This window comes from Takifugu flavidus, chromosome 1 (assembly GCF_003711565.1).
Source record: "Takifugu flavidus isolate HTHZ2018 chromosome 1, ASM371156v2, whole genome shotgun sequence".
Lineage (NCBI taxonomy): Eukaryota > Metazoa > Chordata > Actinopteri > Tetraodontiformes > Tetraodontidae > Takifugu > Takifugu flavidus.
The window spans coordinates 2,321,953-2,338,023 of NC_079520.1; the positions used below are offsets into that span (position 1 = coordinate 2,321,953).

The 16,071-nt window shown below is 46.9% G+C and overlaps 1 protein-coding gene across 1 annotated transcript in view; it reads left to right on the forward strand.

The window, feature by feature from the left end:
• LOC130521782 (nebulin-like) overlaps positions 1 to 15,954 on the forward strand; it is a 44,894-nt gene extending 28,940 nt beyond the window's left edge. Inside the window, 41 exon segments of the mRNA XM_057025583.1 lie at positions 160 to 363; positions 444 to 548; positions 640 to 744; positions 853 to 957; positions 1,163 to 1,267; positions 1,357 to 1,461; positions 1,558 to 1,662; positions 1,746 to 1,850; positions 2,130 to 2,231; positions 3,598 to 3,699; positions 3,847 to 3,954; positions 4,045 to 4,149; positions 4,225 to 4,329; positions 4,400 to 4,504; positions 4,591 to 4,695; positions 4,776 to 4,886; positions 4,973 to 5,083; positions 5,179 to 5,280; positions 5,540 to 5,644; positions 6,085 to 6,174; positions 6,854 to 6,967; positions 7,092 to 7,196; positions 7,811 to 7,915; positions 8,300 to 8,404; positions 8,772 to 8,882; positions 9,617 to 9,727; positions 10,296 to 10,409; positions 10,482 to 10,586; positions 10,673 to 10,777; positions 10,974 to 11,078; positions 11,401 to 11,493; positions 11,768 to 11,860; positions 12,121 to 12,213; positions 12,547 to 12,639; positions 13,466 to 13,558; positions 13,922 to 14,029; positions 14,235 to 14,421; positions 14,499 to 14,591; positions 14,836 to 14,976; positions 15,051 to 15,154; positions 15,231 to 15,954. Coding sequence (XP_056881563.1) covers positions 160 to 363; positions 444 to 548; positions 640 to 744; positions 853 to 957; positions 1,163 to 1,267; positions 1,357 to 1,461; positions 1,558 to 1,662; positions 1,746 to 1,850; positions 2,130 to 2,231; positions 3,598 to 3,699; positions 3,847 to 3,954; positions 4,045 to 4,149; positions 4,225 to 4,329; positions 4,400 to 4,504; positions 4,591 to 4,695; positions 4,776 to 4,886; positions 4,973 to 5,083; positions 5,179 to 5,280; positions 5,540 to 5,644; positions 6,085 to 6,174; positions 6,854 to 6,967; positions 7,092 to 7,196; positions 7,811 to 7,915; positions 8,300 to 8,404; positions 8,772 to 8,882; positions 9,617 to 9,727; positions 10,296 to 10,409; positions 10,482 to 10,586; positions 10,673 to 10,777; positions 10,974 to 11,078; positions 11,401 to 11,493; positions 11,768 to 11,860; positions 12,121 to 12,213; positions 12,547 to 12,639; positions 13,466 to 13,558; positions 13,922 to 14,029; positions 14,235 to 14,421; positions 14,499 to 14,591; positions 14,836 to 14,976; positions 15,051 to 15,154; positions 15,231 to 15,404 — 4,542 coding nt within the window. The 3' untranslated portion in view covers positions 15,405 to 15,954.
• The last annotated feature ends 117 nt before the right edge of the window (positions 15,955 to 16,071 follow it).

Sequence of the window (16,071 nt, forward strand, 5' to 3'; positions counted from 1 at the left end):
TTTTAGTAAAATAAAGTTCTGTTGAAACCACGGTCAAACTTGTTTTGTGTTTTTAGCTGAAATACAAAGAGGATCTGACGTGGCTGAGAGGCCTGGGCTTTATTTTTAGTAAAATAAAGTTCTGTTGAAACCACGGTCAAACTTGTTTTGTGTTTTTAGCTGAAATACAAAGAGGATCTGACGTGGCTGAGAGGCCTGGGCTGCTTCTTGTACGACACGCCTGAAATGATCCGCATCCGCAACATCACCAAACAGAAGACGGAATATCCAGTGGAGGCCAAGAAGAACCTTACTAATTTCTCGGTTGTCCTGGACACGCCCGAGTACAAACGCGTTACCGAGCTGAAGACCCACTTGAGCAACGTCAGTATTCACTTACAGTCTCCACAAAATTGCTCCTTCAGATAAAACGTTTTGAGCTATTTTGACCATTTGGTTTACAGCTCATCTACAAATCCCAGAGCAAGCAGGACATGGCTAAAGTCACCACAACAGCTGACGCCGTGGAAATCAAGAGAGCCAAATGGGCCCAAACGCTGACTAACCAAGCAAGTCTTGATACTGCATCCACTTACCCAGATTTAGTTTTGTTGTTTTTCACAGATCTGAGCCTTGTTGTTGTTGTTCGCCTCTCTTCAGTACCTGTACAAAGACCTTGCTGCTAGGCAGAGAGCTCATTTCACTCCAGAATCTGAAACACCAACCATGGGCCATGCCAGGAAGATGAAAGTAGTCTACAGCGACGTAAGCATACAATCACGACATTAAAACCTTTGGATTCCCCAGAATGTGAACACAAGTACATATTTTTATTCTTGATGTGTCGTATACATTGTTTTATTTTATCTGCAGAACAAATATAAATCACAGTATGAGAAGATGAAGCACAGATACACTGCCATCGCTGACACGCCTCTACTGATCCGTGCAAAGAAATCCTACTTCCAGTCCAGCGACGTAAGTCAGCCTGTTGCCTTCCATTCATAAGAATAATATAGAAAAGAGAAATCATAATAATAATCGTATTTAATGCTTTGTGAGTGGAGTTAATTACAGAAAGTGACAATGAACTTGTTATTGAACCCTCATTTATGAAGGAAAAATGTGGCAACATAGTGTAAATCTGGCTGTGTTGAACCTGGTTTTTGCTTTGCACGTTCAGTTGCGTTACAAAGAGACCTTCGAGAGGGCTAAGGGCCACTACCACACGGTCAAAGATGCTCTGGACATCATCTACCACCGGAGAGTGACTGACGACATCAGCGAGGTCAGTATTTGTGACCCAGACGGAGTCAAATCGACACTTTTCACAGTCACTACTGTTATCTGTGCCATGTTCCATCTCCATCTCTTCAGGTCAAATACAGGGAGAAGTACATCAGCTCTCTGGGCACATGGAAGTCCATCCCCGACCGTCCTGAGTTCTTCTTCAGCAGGATCGCCAATGACAACGTCAGCAGCGTAAGTCCTGAAGCCTGAAGCACTCTGACATAGTATTGAGATTTCCTATGAGTCCATAATGTACAAATTTAATATAAATCTGTAATCTCCCTATAGGTTAAGTACAAGGAGGACCTGGATTGGCTGAAGGGTATCGGCTGCTTTGTGTGGGACACACCTGATCTTGTGATGGCTGAGAGGAACAAGTCTCTCTACAGCGAGGTCAGGATATTCATATCTCAGAATTTCACACCATTTGTTCAGACATGTGAAAGGATTCTAATGCAGTTTGGTTTGTTGTACAGAGAATCTACAAATCATCCTTTGAGAAGAACAGAGGTAACTTCAAGTATACCTCCGACACGCCGTTCTTCCAGGCCATGAAGAACGCTTCAGTTCTCATCAATAACGTGAGTCTCATACCTCTTTCTCTCATTGCAGTCATGACAAACAGATTTACATCGGCAGACTGTATCATTGAATGTGAACTATGTTATAATTACATCCTCTGTTTCTTTGCTTCCCGTTGTGATTCTCATTTTGAAGGTAAAAGGATGTTGATTTGTAGCTATAATTGTTTAGACTTTTGCCCTGTTTTCCTCAACCTTCCTCTGGAAAAGCCTCGTCACGCAGCAGTGTGTGTTGTATTCTGGGACCTTGTCTTTAATTACATCTGACATTCTGAGCAGAGGGTCTACAGAGCTAATTATGAGAAGAACAAGGATAAGTACACCGTAACTACAGATGAACCTAGATACCAACTGGCCAAAGAGAACAACAAGATGAGCCAGGTAAACATCCCGGTCGTGTCCATAGGACTGGCCTGCTTCCCCTGCTGGTACCTCCAGACCCGTCCTGCAGACCTCTGGTGCATGAGGTCTTCACCGCATGGTTATAATAACACCTCCAACAGGAGAAATATCCCTCTCTGTCTGTTCAGGCCTGATGTTTCTCCCTCTCTTTTTGTCCCACACAGGCTACTGTTATCTGTGCCACTCAAAGTAGAGGCTAGATCCCTACTTTGAGTGAGCGGGACTAGCGGGACTCTGCCATCAGAGAGACAGCTCAATCACACACTTACAGATGGAAAATGGTTATTAAATCTGCTGAGAATCTGTAGATTGTGATTTCTGTCACTCTGAAGGCCACAGATGTGAACAAACAGCTGCTTTGTCACACGTGGCTCTCCGGAGTCCCGTCCTCCCAGCGTTACTGTTATTTCTCACCTGTCCTAAACTTTGGCATGCTGTGTGTATGTGTGTGTACAAACAGGCATTGTATAAATCCAAAGCAAAGGATTTACTAAAGAGTGGCTGCAATGAGCTGCTCCGGCCTGACATCCTCACAGCCCTTTATTCCACCGTTATGGGCAGTAAGGTAAACGTCACACTGAGTGATCAACCATCACATCACTGTTCCCTGTCCAGGAACCAGTAGACAAGGACTGTCTCTTAGAGACCTTCAGGGATATGTGGTTCCTCTTCTCTGCTGTTCCTGGACAGGCTGTCATCACATGATCATCACCACATTGAACTGTCCCACCATATTAACTCAAATTCATGCCTACGTGACATCGCTTCAGCTTCATCCTGCATGGATCAGAATGGACTGCTGCGATTACGCTGTTGGTTAGTCCTAAAGATCTGGAGCAGGACTTCAGGCACAACACAGAATAGCTGATAACATAACAAGCAAATCCACCTTTTCACATAACCTGGACTCCTGGTTATCGTTACTAGGAACATTGATATTGCAGACTTCCATGAGCGATGGTAACACCCACCATTGTCTTCTTTTCCATCTGGAAAATAACCTTGAGTGTGCACGTTTCATGTGGCATGTTTCTTTAAATGTATGCACGTTGTATCCCTTTATACTCCATTTTGTGTTTCCATTCAGTAAAAACCTATATCTTCCACGTTTAAGTGCTAAAAACTGTCCAAGCAAATAAAGAAAACCAGTGAATGAGCATCACACAGTTGTTTTAACACATTCTCATCGGTGTATAATTGAAAGCACATAATCCTCCTCTGATTGGGCTTCTCTCGTCAAATATGTGATCTTGGACAGTTTTTGCCTGTGTTTTTGTCACATTTTAGAAGAAAAACACACTGAATGATTCTTACATTTCATTTTCTTGTTATTTTCCTGCACCAGTGGCGGTACAGGGAGCAATATGAACGGGCCAAGGACAAGTTCACCACCGTTCTGGAAACTCCTGAGTATGAGGCGCACAAACGAAGCAAGAAAATCAGCGATGTGAGTTTTCACGTTTTATCCATTAACCCATGAAGACCTGCAGTAGCCTCTAGTCCTGGAATGGGTTGAGATGAAGCAACAAATTCTTAAATTCTTCTCAAATTCTGCTGCATTTTTAAGTTTTTCTGCATGACAATTGTCCTTTAGATCATCTATAAGATGGAGTACAACAAGACCAAGGCTAAGGGGTACACCTTACCTTATGACACCCCATACCAGCAGCACATGAAGAAGGTCAAGGAGATCACCAGCAGTGTAAGTCCAGTCTTCTTTTTTAGCGCAAGATGCCAAAAGTTAAAAAAAAAAACACAAACATTTAATCTTTTATTTGAATTCATCTTACAGCTGAAGTACAGAGAAGTGTATGAGAAGAGCAAGGCCCAGATCAACATGGACCCTGAGGCTCATGAGATCCGTGCTGCCAAGGAGGCCTACCAGAACATCACCAATGTACGTGGATCATTTTCTAATCATCACTGTTGCGATTAGCTCCGCGCCCCGTAACCGTCTTTGTTCGACCTTCAGCTGACCTACAAGAAGAAATACGAAGCCACCAAGAACAAGTGGATCTGGACAGCAGACAGGCCCGACTTCCTCAACGCTGCCAAGAACTCTTTGCAACAGAGCGACGTGAGCTGGCGCTTCTCTGCTCTTTTCAATTCTCCCTAAGACTGCCACTCAAACTTTGTTCCCTCTGCAGGTTGAGTACAAGTATGACAAAGAGAATATGAAGGGCTGTGTGATCCCCGTGGTTGATGACAAGTTAACTCTCCTGGCTCTGAAAAACAATGAAATGAACAGCTACGTAAGCAGAGTTTTATTATATTACTGCACAAAGGGGCCTCAGTGCAGACTAGGTCTAAACAGAATGTTTATCAAACTTCATTTCAGGTGAAATACAAAGACAAGTATGAAAAGGCAAAGGGGCACTACATGACTGTCCATGACACTCCTCAAATCCTCCACGCCAAGTCTGTGCGCAATCTGGCGTCAGAGGTCAGCCGACCGTCTTTGTTCAGAGAAGCACGTTTAAGTCAGCGGAGAACATGTGATGCTAACATTTGGATCATCTCCAGAGCAAATACAAGGAGGCCAGCAAGAAGGAGATGCAGAGTGGCTCCTTCACGACCCTGTCTGAGACTCGTGACACCGCCCACAGCAAGGAGATCAAGAAGCTCGTCAGCGGAGTACGGCCGTCTCGGAAATGTCCAACAAGAACATCGCGGCATCTTCGGCGTGGCTGCGTTCCTTACTTTTGTTTTTCGCCTTGCAGAAAGTGTACAAAGCGAAATACGAAAAGGAAAAGGGCAAGTCGATATACAACGTGATGACCGTTCCTCCTGATGTTCAACACGCCATGAACGTGGCCAAGAGCCAGAGCAACGTAGGTCGCCTCCGCCGCTGCTGAGCTCCTGGAAATCTTCCTTGCCTTACTACTACTACTACTATGCTGTGTTTTGCTTCTCTCCCACACTGCAGGTTTCATACAAGAAGGACGCCAAGGCCGGCCTCCACTACACTACAATAGCCGACCGTCCTGACATCAAGAAGGCTACCCAGGCCGCCAAACTTATCAGCGATGTAATCCAACAGCACACGCATCAAAGTCAAAGGCTGTCCATAGATAGATACAGATTCAGGGGCAGTGTTGCTGAGGGAAATAATGGGATGGGCTGTGGAACGCATCCCAGACTAATAACCATGCTAGCATCTCAAAGCCTTAGATGATTTTAGTCCCTGCAGGTTCCAACGTCCTGTTTGAGTGAGCAGCAGCGTCAAACAGGCCCACAGTGCCTTCTGTTCCTGTCTGGTGATTCTCGTTTGATCTGGTCTCCGTCAGATCGGCTACCGTAACAAAGCACGTGAGGAGGCCAGCCGTGGAGGTTCCCTGGCCCACCGCCCCGACATCGATCTGGCCACTGAGGTGTCCAAGCTGAACAGCCAGGTACACTTGAAGCAAAGGAACAGTGGGACTCCTAAAGCAGTGGGCCAGAATTCCTACTGGTTTACTGCAGCTCCAGATGTTTTTTTCCTACGAGGTTTAATCAACGTAGAATCAGCCCAATTAACAATCAGCTGTTTATAACTGCAGTCCAGCTTCTAGAGCTCATGTTTGCAGACTAGAGTTGCTTTGGTAGGTGCTTAGCAGCAGACCTAACATAGATGTGGCAGCTCCTCTGCTATCCTGCATCAGAGTCAATGTAATAATCTGCTGTTCTGACTCCATCAAACTTGTATAACTGCTCAAATCCCTCTGCATTCCCACCTACTTCCTCCTATCAAATCTCTCCTTTCCATCTGCTCCTCCCCTTGATTCTCATTCTTCACCTCCCCCCATATTATGTGTGTGTTTGTTCTCATCCCTCCATCTCACTGCGCTTGTAGGCTAAGGCCAAGCCCTCTCTCCACGGAGCCGCTTCCTATGACACTCCCCAGATGCGCCACATTAAGAAAATGAGTGCCCTGACTAGTGATGTAAGGAGATCAATGCCCTGACACTGAGGGCTGCTGCTGTCTGTCCTGTTTCTGTCTTCTTATATCACTGAAAAATATCTGCCGACACCTTTATTTGAACTTTAACTTCACCCTTTGTTTCTTTTTGCTCGCATGCCGGGTCTAAGTGCTAAGCATAGCTAAGCGACGCATCATTGCATTTATTGTAGTTGTGCAACATAATATATTAATTCCTTTTATTTTGTTTGATTTTTGTTGTACATCCAATGGTAAAGCACTGACATGGTCGAAAAAATCCATTAACAATGTACATTATTAGTTTTCAGTGCTGGATTTCCAGTTTTTACCTCCAGGGACCTGAATCTTCAGTTTCTCTGACTGAAGAAAGAAAAAGAGAGTAGCTAAATTCATTCTGTTCTACAGTTTTCCATATATATGTGTTTATATGTTAAGTTAAATTTGCTTTTATGTGGAACGCACAATGTTTGGTTAAGCTCATCACACTTAGTATTAAAATGCATCTTATATTTCACATTATTCACAAAAAAATTAGCAGTTAAAGTCAGCACATGATGAGGAAAGACGCTAATCACATGGTATTTACTGAGGTTTCTCACTGAGAAATGTTGTTCCGTGTCTGAGACAATCATTCCTGGATGCTCTGGTCCCTGACCCCTGTCATGTTTCCACCTTTTAATAGCTGAAGTACAAGGAGAAATTTGACAAGGAGCTGAAAGGAAAGAGACCGCAGTATGACCTGAAAGAGAGTAAGATTTACAAGACTTTGAAGGATGCTAATACTCTGGCCAGTGAGGTGGGTGATCTAAGGCTCTGACATCACACTTTCACATCCGTTTCTGAAGTTTGTGTTTGTTTTCAACATTACCTCCCGTCCGATGCTAATCAGGCAACCTTGTGTCCAATACAACCGTGTGTAGGTGAAGTACAAGGGAGACTTGAAGAAGATCCACAAGCCTGTTTCTGACATGTCCGAGTCTCTGTCCATGCAGCACGGCCTGAGCACCAGCAAACTGTCCAGCCAGGTAAGACCCCACAGGCTGCGACCCTGTCTAGTCCTTGAAACTGCTGGGAAGGTGCGTCACAGCGCCCTCTAGTGTTCACTAAACCCGACTGAACATGTTCCCGTCATCCCCACCTCCTCTCACACTGCGGTAACAAGCAACACGCTGCAGATTATTGGCCACCTCTTGGACTCAAAGAGCTTCATCATCTGAAACATCCTTTGTTCTCTGACCTCATCTGGTGGTGACAATCCTTTCAGCCTTTGACCTTCTGGCTTTTGACCTTTTTCATGCTGGCACCTTTTATAACCCTTCCTCTTCCATCCCACTTCTGTTTATTTCCTCTGGTAACAGCAAATCTTTTCTTAGTAACCACTTAACTGAGCTCTTCTTTACTGATTCTTGAACATTTTTCACATGTCTTTTCTTAACTTTCATTTTTAATTCCCACCTATTTGTCAGCATGTCCCATTTTTGACACCACCAAAAGCTTCTCCCACCATTTTAACATCCTTCCGCCATGAAACATGGATCTTTTTTTCTTTTTTTGCATAACGGAATGAGGAGGGAACACGTGTTCGACGTTCTTTTTTCATTTGTTTTCATTTCTTGCTCCATTGGAAATTCTATCGTAGTACTGCTACAAGAAGAAATTTGAGGAGAGTAAGGGTCACTACCATGTGATTCCCGACACACCAGAACAGCTTCATCACAAGGAGGCTTCTGAACTTCAGAGTAATGTAAGTGCCTCAGTCTTTAGGAGACAAACCAGAAAATCACTGACGCAGCTCTTAAAGATCCAGCTTGTGCACTTTGTCATAAACTGCTATCTGAAATCAAATATAAAGTACATATGTATCATTTTATATTGTTTATTACCATAAGATACAAAGTGCTGTGTTTTCAGAAGTAAGACATTGTTCTATAACCCCCCCCTTTCCTCCATGGCTGCCAATACACCCTCTTTGGTGTGACTGTATCATCCCTGATGGGTCGTTAGAGACTAATCTGACCACACGGTGGCAGTAAAGTCATCGTAATCATCGTTTCTGGGTCCAATGAGTGTGAAAAGGTCTGCTTTAGTCCAGTTAGGAACAATATTAATTGAATGTGTGCTGTTACAGGTGAAATACAAAGAGAAGTATGAGAAGGAGAAGGGCAGGGCCATGCTGGACTTTGAGACACCCACATATGTGACGGCTAAGGAGGCCCAGCACATGCAGAGCCAGGTAAAGGAAAAGCTTAAAAGCAGCACATTTAGCCCACCAAGCCTCACTCCTCAGGCTTTGAAGCGCCTGCTCTATATTAACCTAAATTATATATGCTTCAGCTCGTTGGATGTGTATAATAGTTTTTTATAAACTTGCACAAAAGCTTTTAGAGCCGTTTTATTTTTAGCATCTATACGGTATGTTTGTTCAGTGTCCATGTGCACATTTATTTACAGCTATGAAATGCTTCACACACACACACACACAAGTGGTTTCTGCAGATATGTTACAGCTTCTATGACAGGAGGAAGTAACTGCATTGTGAACCAGCACTGCTTGCGTGTGGTTAAATCAGCTGTGTCTGTCTCATCTCTGCGGCGGATAGAAAGACTATAGGAAGGACTATGAGGAGTGCATGAAGGGCAGGAACCTCTCGGGCTTGGAGGTCACCCCTGCCATGATACATGTCAGACACGCCACCAAAATAGCCAGTGAGGTAACGGAAGGAGAACTGACCCCTGACCTTGTTTAGCCCCGTTTGTATTCATACTAAGACTGTGAGAACCCAAACTACAGACTCTCTTTCATCCCACTGCTCCTTTTAATCTCAATAGTCTTTTCCTCATTCCTGGTTTCTGATATCTGAGCAGTTAGATTTTAAGTTAACTCCTAGTTTAGCGGTTCCTCATTTACCCTCCTGCCTCTTCTTGGTGTGACTTGAGTAGTTAGTCGTGTGACGCCTGCACCCGCTCTCACCTTTGACCCCTGAACTTCATAATCCCGACTCTCTGCATGTGTGCACGCTTCTCTCTGAAAGATGAGCCAGTGAACAGAATCCACTGAATTGTTTATATTTGCTGATAAAATGCCGTTTTATTTGTGTTGCCAAAGTCACAGAAGTCTCCAAGATGACCCGGTCGCCTCGGACGTTTAAATTTAATCACTAATTTTAAAAAAAACATGATTATGAAACAGCATATTTCCTTTTACTAAGTTGTGACGACAACATTTAGACTCATAATTCATTCTTGAGGCCATAAGATGTTTGTTCTGGAGTCTTGGTGACTTTGAGCTGAAAGAGCGAGCAGATGGTTCTGTCTGTCTGTCTGTCTGTCTGTATCTCTGTCTGTCTGTCTGTCTGTCTGTCTGTCTGTCTGTCTGTCTGTCTGTCTGGGCCTGGCCTGCTCGTGTGTTCTTCTCTGCAGTCTCTTGTATTCTTCCGTCCTGTAGAAAGAGTACAGGAAGGATCTAGAAGAGGGGGTGAAGGGTAAAGGTCTAACTGTACTGGAGGAAACTCCGGAACTTTTGAGAGCAAGGAATGCCACTCAAATCCTGTGTGAGGTACGACCGACTGAGAGGTGGATGCGAGGTTTCTCACTCTCGACCGAGTGCCCTTCCCATCATCCCGCTGTCGGTGCAGCACCTGCTGAGCCCTTTTTCCTCTTAACCAAGCTTCATCATTCTAAAAGAGCCTGAGTCTTCACTCCTGTCCCTGCTTTATGACATCACTAATGGTTCAGCTCCCCTTTTTCTTTCTCCTTCTCATTATTTTCTGTTGAAGCATCACAATTATTGCAAATATCAGCCCATTATATTTAATGAAGTTAATATTTTAGTCATGTTAGGCTCTGTAGGGTGTTGTGGTGCTCTGTTTAATATGAAGAAATATGGGTTGTGTTGAAAATGACTAATTATACTTTAACACATCATCTTTAAAGAGTGCTTTTCCCCAGTTTTGAGTAGAGCTTCTAACACATCCCACCCTCTAATCAATCTCCATCATCAATCATAAGCAGACTTCCTTTTCTTTACACCCCCCTTCAGATTTTTCAGCCCTCAGATATCATAAATGTCCTTGAGTCTAAAGGAGCCTCCCTCCTAACTGAGTGTGTGTTACACCTTTTCACAGAGGGAGTACAAGAAGTCGCTGGAGCAGGAGATCAAGGGTAAGGGAATGTTGGCTTTGGCCACAGACACGCCAGACTTCATGAGGGCCAGGAACGCCACTGACATCCTCAGCCAGGTGGGCACCGCACCCCACGTCTGCTCCGTGTAGCCACGGCCGAGCGCTCACGGGCGGCTTTCTGCTCCTTAGACCAAGTACAAGCATAATGCAGAGATGGACAGAGCCACCTACACCACTGTGATCGACACCCCCGACATCCTCCACGCTCAGCAGATGAAGAACATCGTCAGCCAGGTAGATCACCCCCCCCCCCCCCCCCCGAGCAACTGGAAACGTCTTCTTCTGGCCGGTTCTTCACTCTTTGTGCTCTGGTCCAACAGAAAAGGTACAAAGAAGACGCTGAGAAGACCATGTCTCACTACGTACCAGTGCTGGACACTCCAGAGATGCAGCGGGTCCGCGAGAACCAGAAGAACTTCAGCACTGTGAGTAATGACTGACAGTGGGGGTGGGGGGGGGCTTTGGTCTGAGGGGCTGAGAATTTCATTCAAAACTATCGTCCACTCTCTTGCTGGGTTAGTGTCTGAATGCTGGTTTAATCCTGTCGGTCGTTAGTTTTGTCTGTTGTGTTTGTCTCGAATGTCTTTAACGACACTTCTGTGTTTTTGTTTCTCTCTGTAGCTTCAATACCAGATTGACCTTAAAAACATAAAGGGCAAAGTGTCAACTGTAAACGACACCCCCGAAATGCTTCGTGTTAAAGAGAATACAAAGAATTTCAGCTCGGTATCTCCTCCATAATCTATACATCTTTAACATTTTAACCGGTGTTTTTCACCTCTTTAACTTTATCTTTAACAACCCCAGGTCTATTTTTTGGGCAGATTCTTCTTGTTTTTAACTTTTAACGGTTTTAATTCAAGCCACTAACGATCCGTTCGAGCTTGTGTGTCGTGAGACCTGTTTTGTGGACGCATCCAACATCTGGATTTGTGTGTTTGTGTGTTTGCGTTCCCAGGTAAGTTAGATAAGTAAGTGCAACAGATGTGTAGTTCCTACACCTGGGGCTAACTGCTGGTCAACTCTTTCATTCCTCACCCTTCTAAAGATTCAGTACAAAGAGGATTTGGGTACGGGAACAGCTCTGCCCGACCCTCCCGACATGGAGAGAGTCAAACGCAACCAGCGCCACATTAGCACGGTACTCAGAGTGACCCTGCCCCCCATCAACTCCTCCACATTCCCTCTTCCACATCTGTCCTGACCCCTAATCTCTCCAAGTGACCTCCATCAACCCTACTTTCAATTTGGTTTTCCTGGGACTAATTACAGGACTTTTACCAGGAGGTTCCTTTTCATCTAAACCCCAAACTAAAGGAATTATCATCCATCAGAAACTAGAGCCTGTCTGAGGAGTGTTGTCTGCGTCTGCTGTGTGTGTCTCTGTCTCACTGTGTCACTTGTGTGGTGGACAGATTCAGTACAAGGACTCTTTGGGCCAGGGCACGGCCATACCAGACCTCCCCGAGGTGAAGCGGGTCCGAGAAACCCAGAAGAATATCAGCTCGGTAGAGGAAAAATCCAGCTTGTGTGAAAACACCCCCCCCCCCCCCCCCCCCCCCCCCCCCCCCCCCCCCCCGCCCCTCCACCCCCACTCCCCCGTGCTGCTCTGCCTTCTCCATTCTAACTGGGTTTCCCTTTTTTCCCATAAAGCACTTTAATTCCCCTGGGTTTGATTTATTTCAGTGTTCCCTTCAATGCCAAAGAAAACAATGATGCTTTCAAATGTGTTCCCATTTGACTTTCTCCTCTGTTATCTCCTCCAAAGCTTCAGTACAAATCGGGAGTGGGCCAAGGCACGTCCGTATCTGAGACCCCCGAGATGGAGCGGGTTAAACGCAATCAGCTGTTTATCAGCACGGTACTCTGAGCCCCCTGTAACCTCCTGTGCTGCATCCATTCACCTCATCGCCCTCAGAGCCATAACAACCCCAGCGTTCCCCTGTCATTTAGCTCTTAGAGTCGCTCTGACACATCAGACCCACCACGCAGACGTAACACAGCGAGCCTCGTGGGGTCAGCCCCCGCCCCACTGCGCCTCTAACCCGCTTCTTCATTTCTCAGGACAGAAAAAAAAAACAGTGTGGTTTAATTCTCGTTTTGGGGTTTTCTGCTGTGAGTTTTGAACCTTCTGAGCTCCTGCCCTTGTTTCTTCCACTCACCTGCTCTGTGTTCTCCAAACTGTGTCGGGTAGATAAAGTACAAGGACGCTCTGGGCCGGGCCACAGCCATCCCGGACCTCCCTGAGGTGAAGCGGGTCAAAGAGACGCAGAAGCACATCAGCTCGGTAGTGGAACAGCTACGGAACCGCGTGTGCTGCTAACTGTTGAGCGTGGACAGCAGTGCCCATTAATAATACCATCCTCTGAGCCCCCCCCCCCCCTTATCACCTCACCCCATCACCCCCTGCTCATCTCATCCGTCTGTCTGAGGAGCAGACTGCAGTTTCCTGAGCTCCCGCGCTGCCGCCATCACCGCTGACTTTCCTTTCACATGCTGTTCTTTCTTTCAGTTCATCTTTAATCTTCAGACATTCGCTAACCAGCTGTTGTTGATTTTACTTTCACATCCAGCTGCTGCGTGCCGCGTTGCTAAAGCTCCTGCTGACGCTGCAGTGGCGCCTTTGTTTCATGTCTGCAGCAGACTTCCCGTCTGCCGAGTCACTCTATAGGACGAATTTCCTCTCCAGTCATCCCATAATATTCAGCAAAGAGCGGCTCCCGCTGCCGCCTCTTCAGCTTGGAGGGGGCGGCGAAAGCTGCTCACAAGGTCGCCTGAAAACCGATCATTGGGTTTGAGCTATAGCCACGTTAGAGGCCCAATCTAGGTTAGAATCTGGATCTTGAACAGATTAATAGATCCTTTTGATCATAATCCAAAACCAGAATCAACCAGAATTGAGTTATTCTGCACAAACCCTCGATAAAAAGTGATAAAAATAAAAATAAAATCTCCGCCATTAAATATACGCTCAGTTAAAAGAATGTCAATTTCCCACTGGAGGTGGTGTCAGGGTTTGACCCCAGTCTAGGAAACCTGTCCTATAGGTGTGTGTTCTGTGTGTGTTCCTGTGTCTGACGGCCCCTTGGTGGCGCTGTGCTTCTGTCCTGTAGGTTTTGTATAAAGATGGTTCAACCAAAGGAACTCCAGTGGTGTTCACTCCAGAGATGGAGCGGGTCAAACGGAACCAAGAAAACATTAGCTCGGTACCTGAAGAATCAAGAAAGATTCTCCCTCTTTAACCTTCTCCTAACGGATTTGTCTCCCGCCTCTGGTTAATCGTATTAATTCTCCCCACTCTCTGTTTTAATACCTCCAGCTGTCCGCTAACCTTTCCTTCTCCTTCCCCCGGTACCTCCAGCTGAAGGATTGGGCCTGATCTCCCTAGACTTAATTCCCAACCATCCCTGCTAATTCATCTTTAATCCCAGCGGTGCTGCAGATCGTTCTGTCAGCAGCTGTGTGTCGTCACTACACCCTTTCCTGCTGTGGATGCTAACGGCTAAATGATGAAAACGGTTCAACCTTCCAGACCCTCACCACCTCCCTGAACCCCCTCTGTCCCCCAGGTGCTGTACTCGGATAGTTTCCGAAAGCAGGTCCAGGGCAAGGCCGCCTTCGTGCTGGACACGCCCGAGATGAGGCGCGTCAGGGAGACCCAGCGCATCATTTCTGGAGTAAGATTCTGGCTTAAATATTCTATACATACATCATTTCCATCCCTTTGGATCAGTGATGCTTCACCTTCACCTTGACCTTCACCCACTTTGACATTGCTGATATATTTGATCTGCTGCTGGATTCAGACACCTTTTTTTGAGGGATTCGCTGGCGTTTCATTAATTCTGTGTCTCCTCCGTGGTCTTCGCACATGCTCTCCAGGTGAGATATCACGAGGACTTTGAGAAGAACAAGGGCAGCTTCACTCCCACCACCTCTGACCTGGTGACAGAGCGCGTGAAGAGGAACACGCAGGACTTCAGCGACATCAGCTACCGCGGCATCCAGAGGCGCGTGGTGGAGATGGAGAGGAGGCGCGCCCTGGAGCACGACCAGGAGACCATCACCGGTGCCTTCACCAGCATTTTTAAAACAGTCTGAGCTCTTTTGGAAATCCTTTCTCCTGACGATGACCTTTGCCCTCAGATCTCCGCGTGTGGCGCACCAACCCCGGCTCGGTGTTTGACTACGACCCTGCTGAGGACAACATCCAGTCCAGGAGTCTGCACATGATGTCGGGTGAGATGAGACCTAAAACTGTCTGCAATTGAGATGTTGAATAGCGTTTCCGCGGCAACACAACAAGAAGAACTTTAGCTACTGTCGCTTTTGTCCCCCTGGAGAGGTTTAAGGACAGGATGAGGTTTTCCTTGGCATCCACGTCCAACATTGCTGCAGTTTTAATCTTTTTCCATGAGGAAAGACGGTCAGATTCGGCGTAAGGGTCAATCGCTACAGACGTGAATCGTCTGTGTCCCTGCAGTTCAGGCTCAGCGCCGCAGCAAGGAGCACTCCCGCTCCACCAGCGCCTTGAGCGGCGTCGGCGATGAGAAGTCGGAGGTGTCCCAGGACCCCGACCACCACATGTCTCTCTACAGCAACGGCTTCATGACCTCCTCCATGGGTAAGGAGCCACGATCAGACCGGCCAGACCGGTGTTTTATGAGGGGTAACGGGAGCCGAACCTGTTGTCTCCAGGTTACCAACAGGCGAAGACGGTGGAGCTGCAGCAGAGGTCGTCGTCGGTGGTCACCCAGCAGACCACCGTGTCCTCCGTCCCCTCGCAGCCATCAACCACCGGAGTGAGTCGACGCTGAGTTTCTTCTGCCTTCTGATTCCTCCCGCCCCTCGCTTAACCTCGACCTCTGACCCTTGCAGAAAACCGTGCGCGCCATGTACGACTACAGCGGCGCCGACACCGACGAGGTGTCCTTCAGGGACGGCGACGTCATCGTGAACGTGCAGTCCATCGACGAGGGCTGGATGTACGGCACGGTGCAGCGCACCGGCAAGACCGGCATGCTGCCCGCCAACTACGTGGAAGCGGTCTAAGGCTCGAGCCCGCCCTCCTCCCTCCAGGGGGCGCGACGCCGCCGCCGGGCAGGCGGACCCGTCCTCCCGTCCTGCGGCGCAGCTTGTGGAATGTGTAGCTTTTAGTTTGTCTGTGTTCCGTTTTAATCTTCTGCTGCTTTCTGCGGCTACGACACGAATCATTACGGCTCGACGGAAATGTATCGTTCCGGCATTTTATTTAACTGAAGGCGAGAACCCGAGACCGCGGCGGCCAATACCCGTTGTATTGTACATTTCAGACACGACGTGTCCAGAGTATTTTTCCCCTCATGAGAATGTTGGGCTCTGATGTTCCAAACTTTAAGGCAAAGCAAACAAAATGATGTAACATGTGTGGAGTTAGTACCCGACTACCTCCCGTTTGGTTGAAGCGACTCTGAAAAGTTGTGTGACGAGCCTCAGTCTTCCCTCCCCACTCTGAAGGCTGCCCACTAGTAGAACGTGTGTGTTTTGTTCCTCCCGATTATTTAGGGTTGAGGCGCGTCCTCGACCTCCATCAGTAGCCAATAAAGCACACCAAGCTCCTGCAGCTCTCCGCCTCGTTCTCTTCCTTCTCTCCCAGACACGTTTCACGTCACCAGAGGGGGGCGCTTTAGCGAACAGAAGCTTCATGGCTGATTCAGACAGTGAAGGTCACCACTGACAC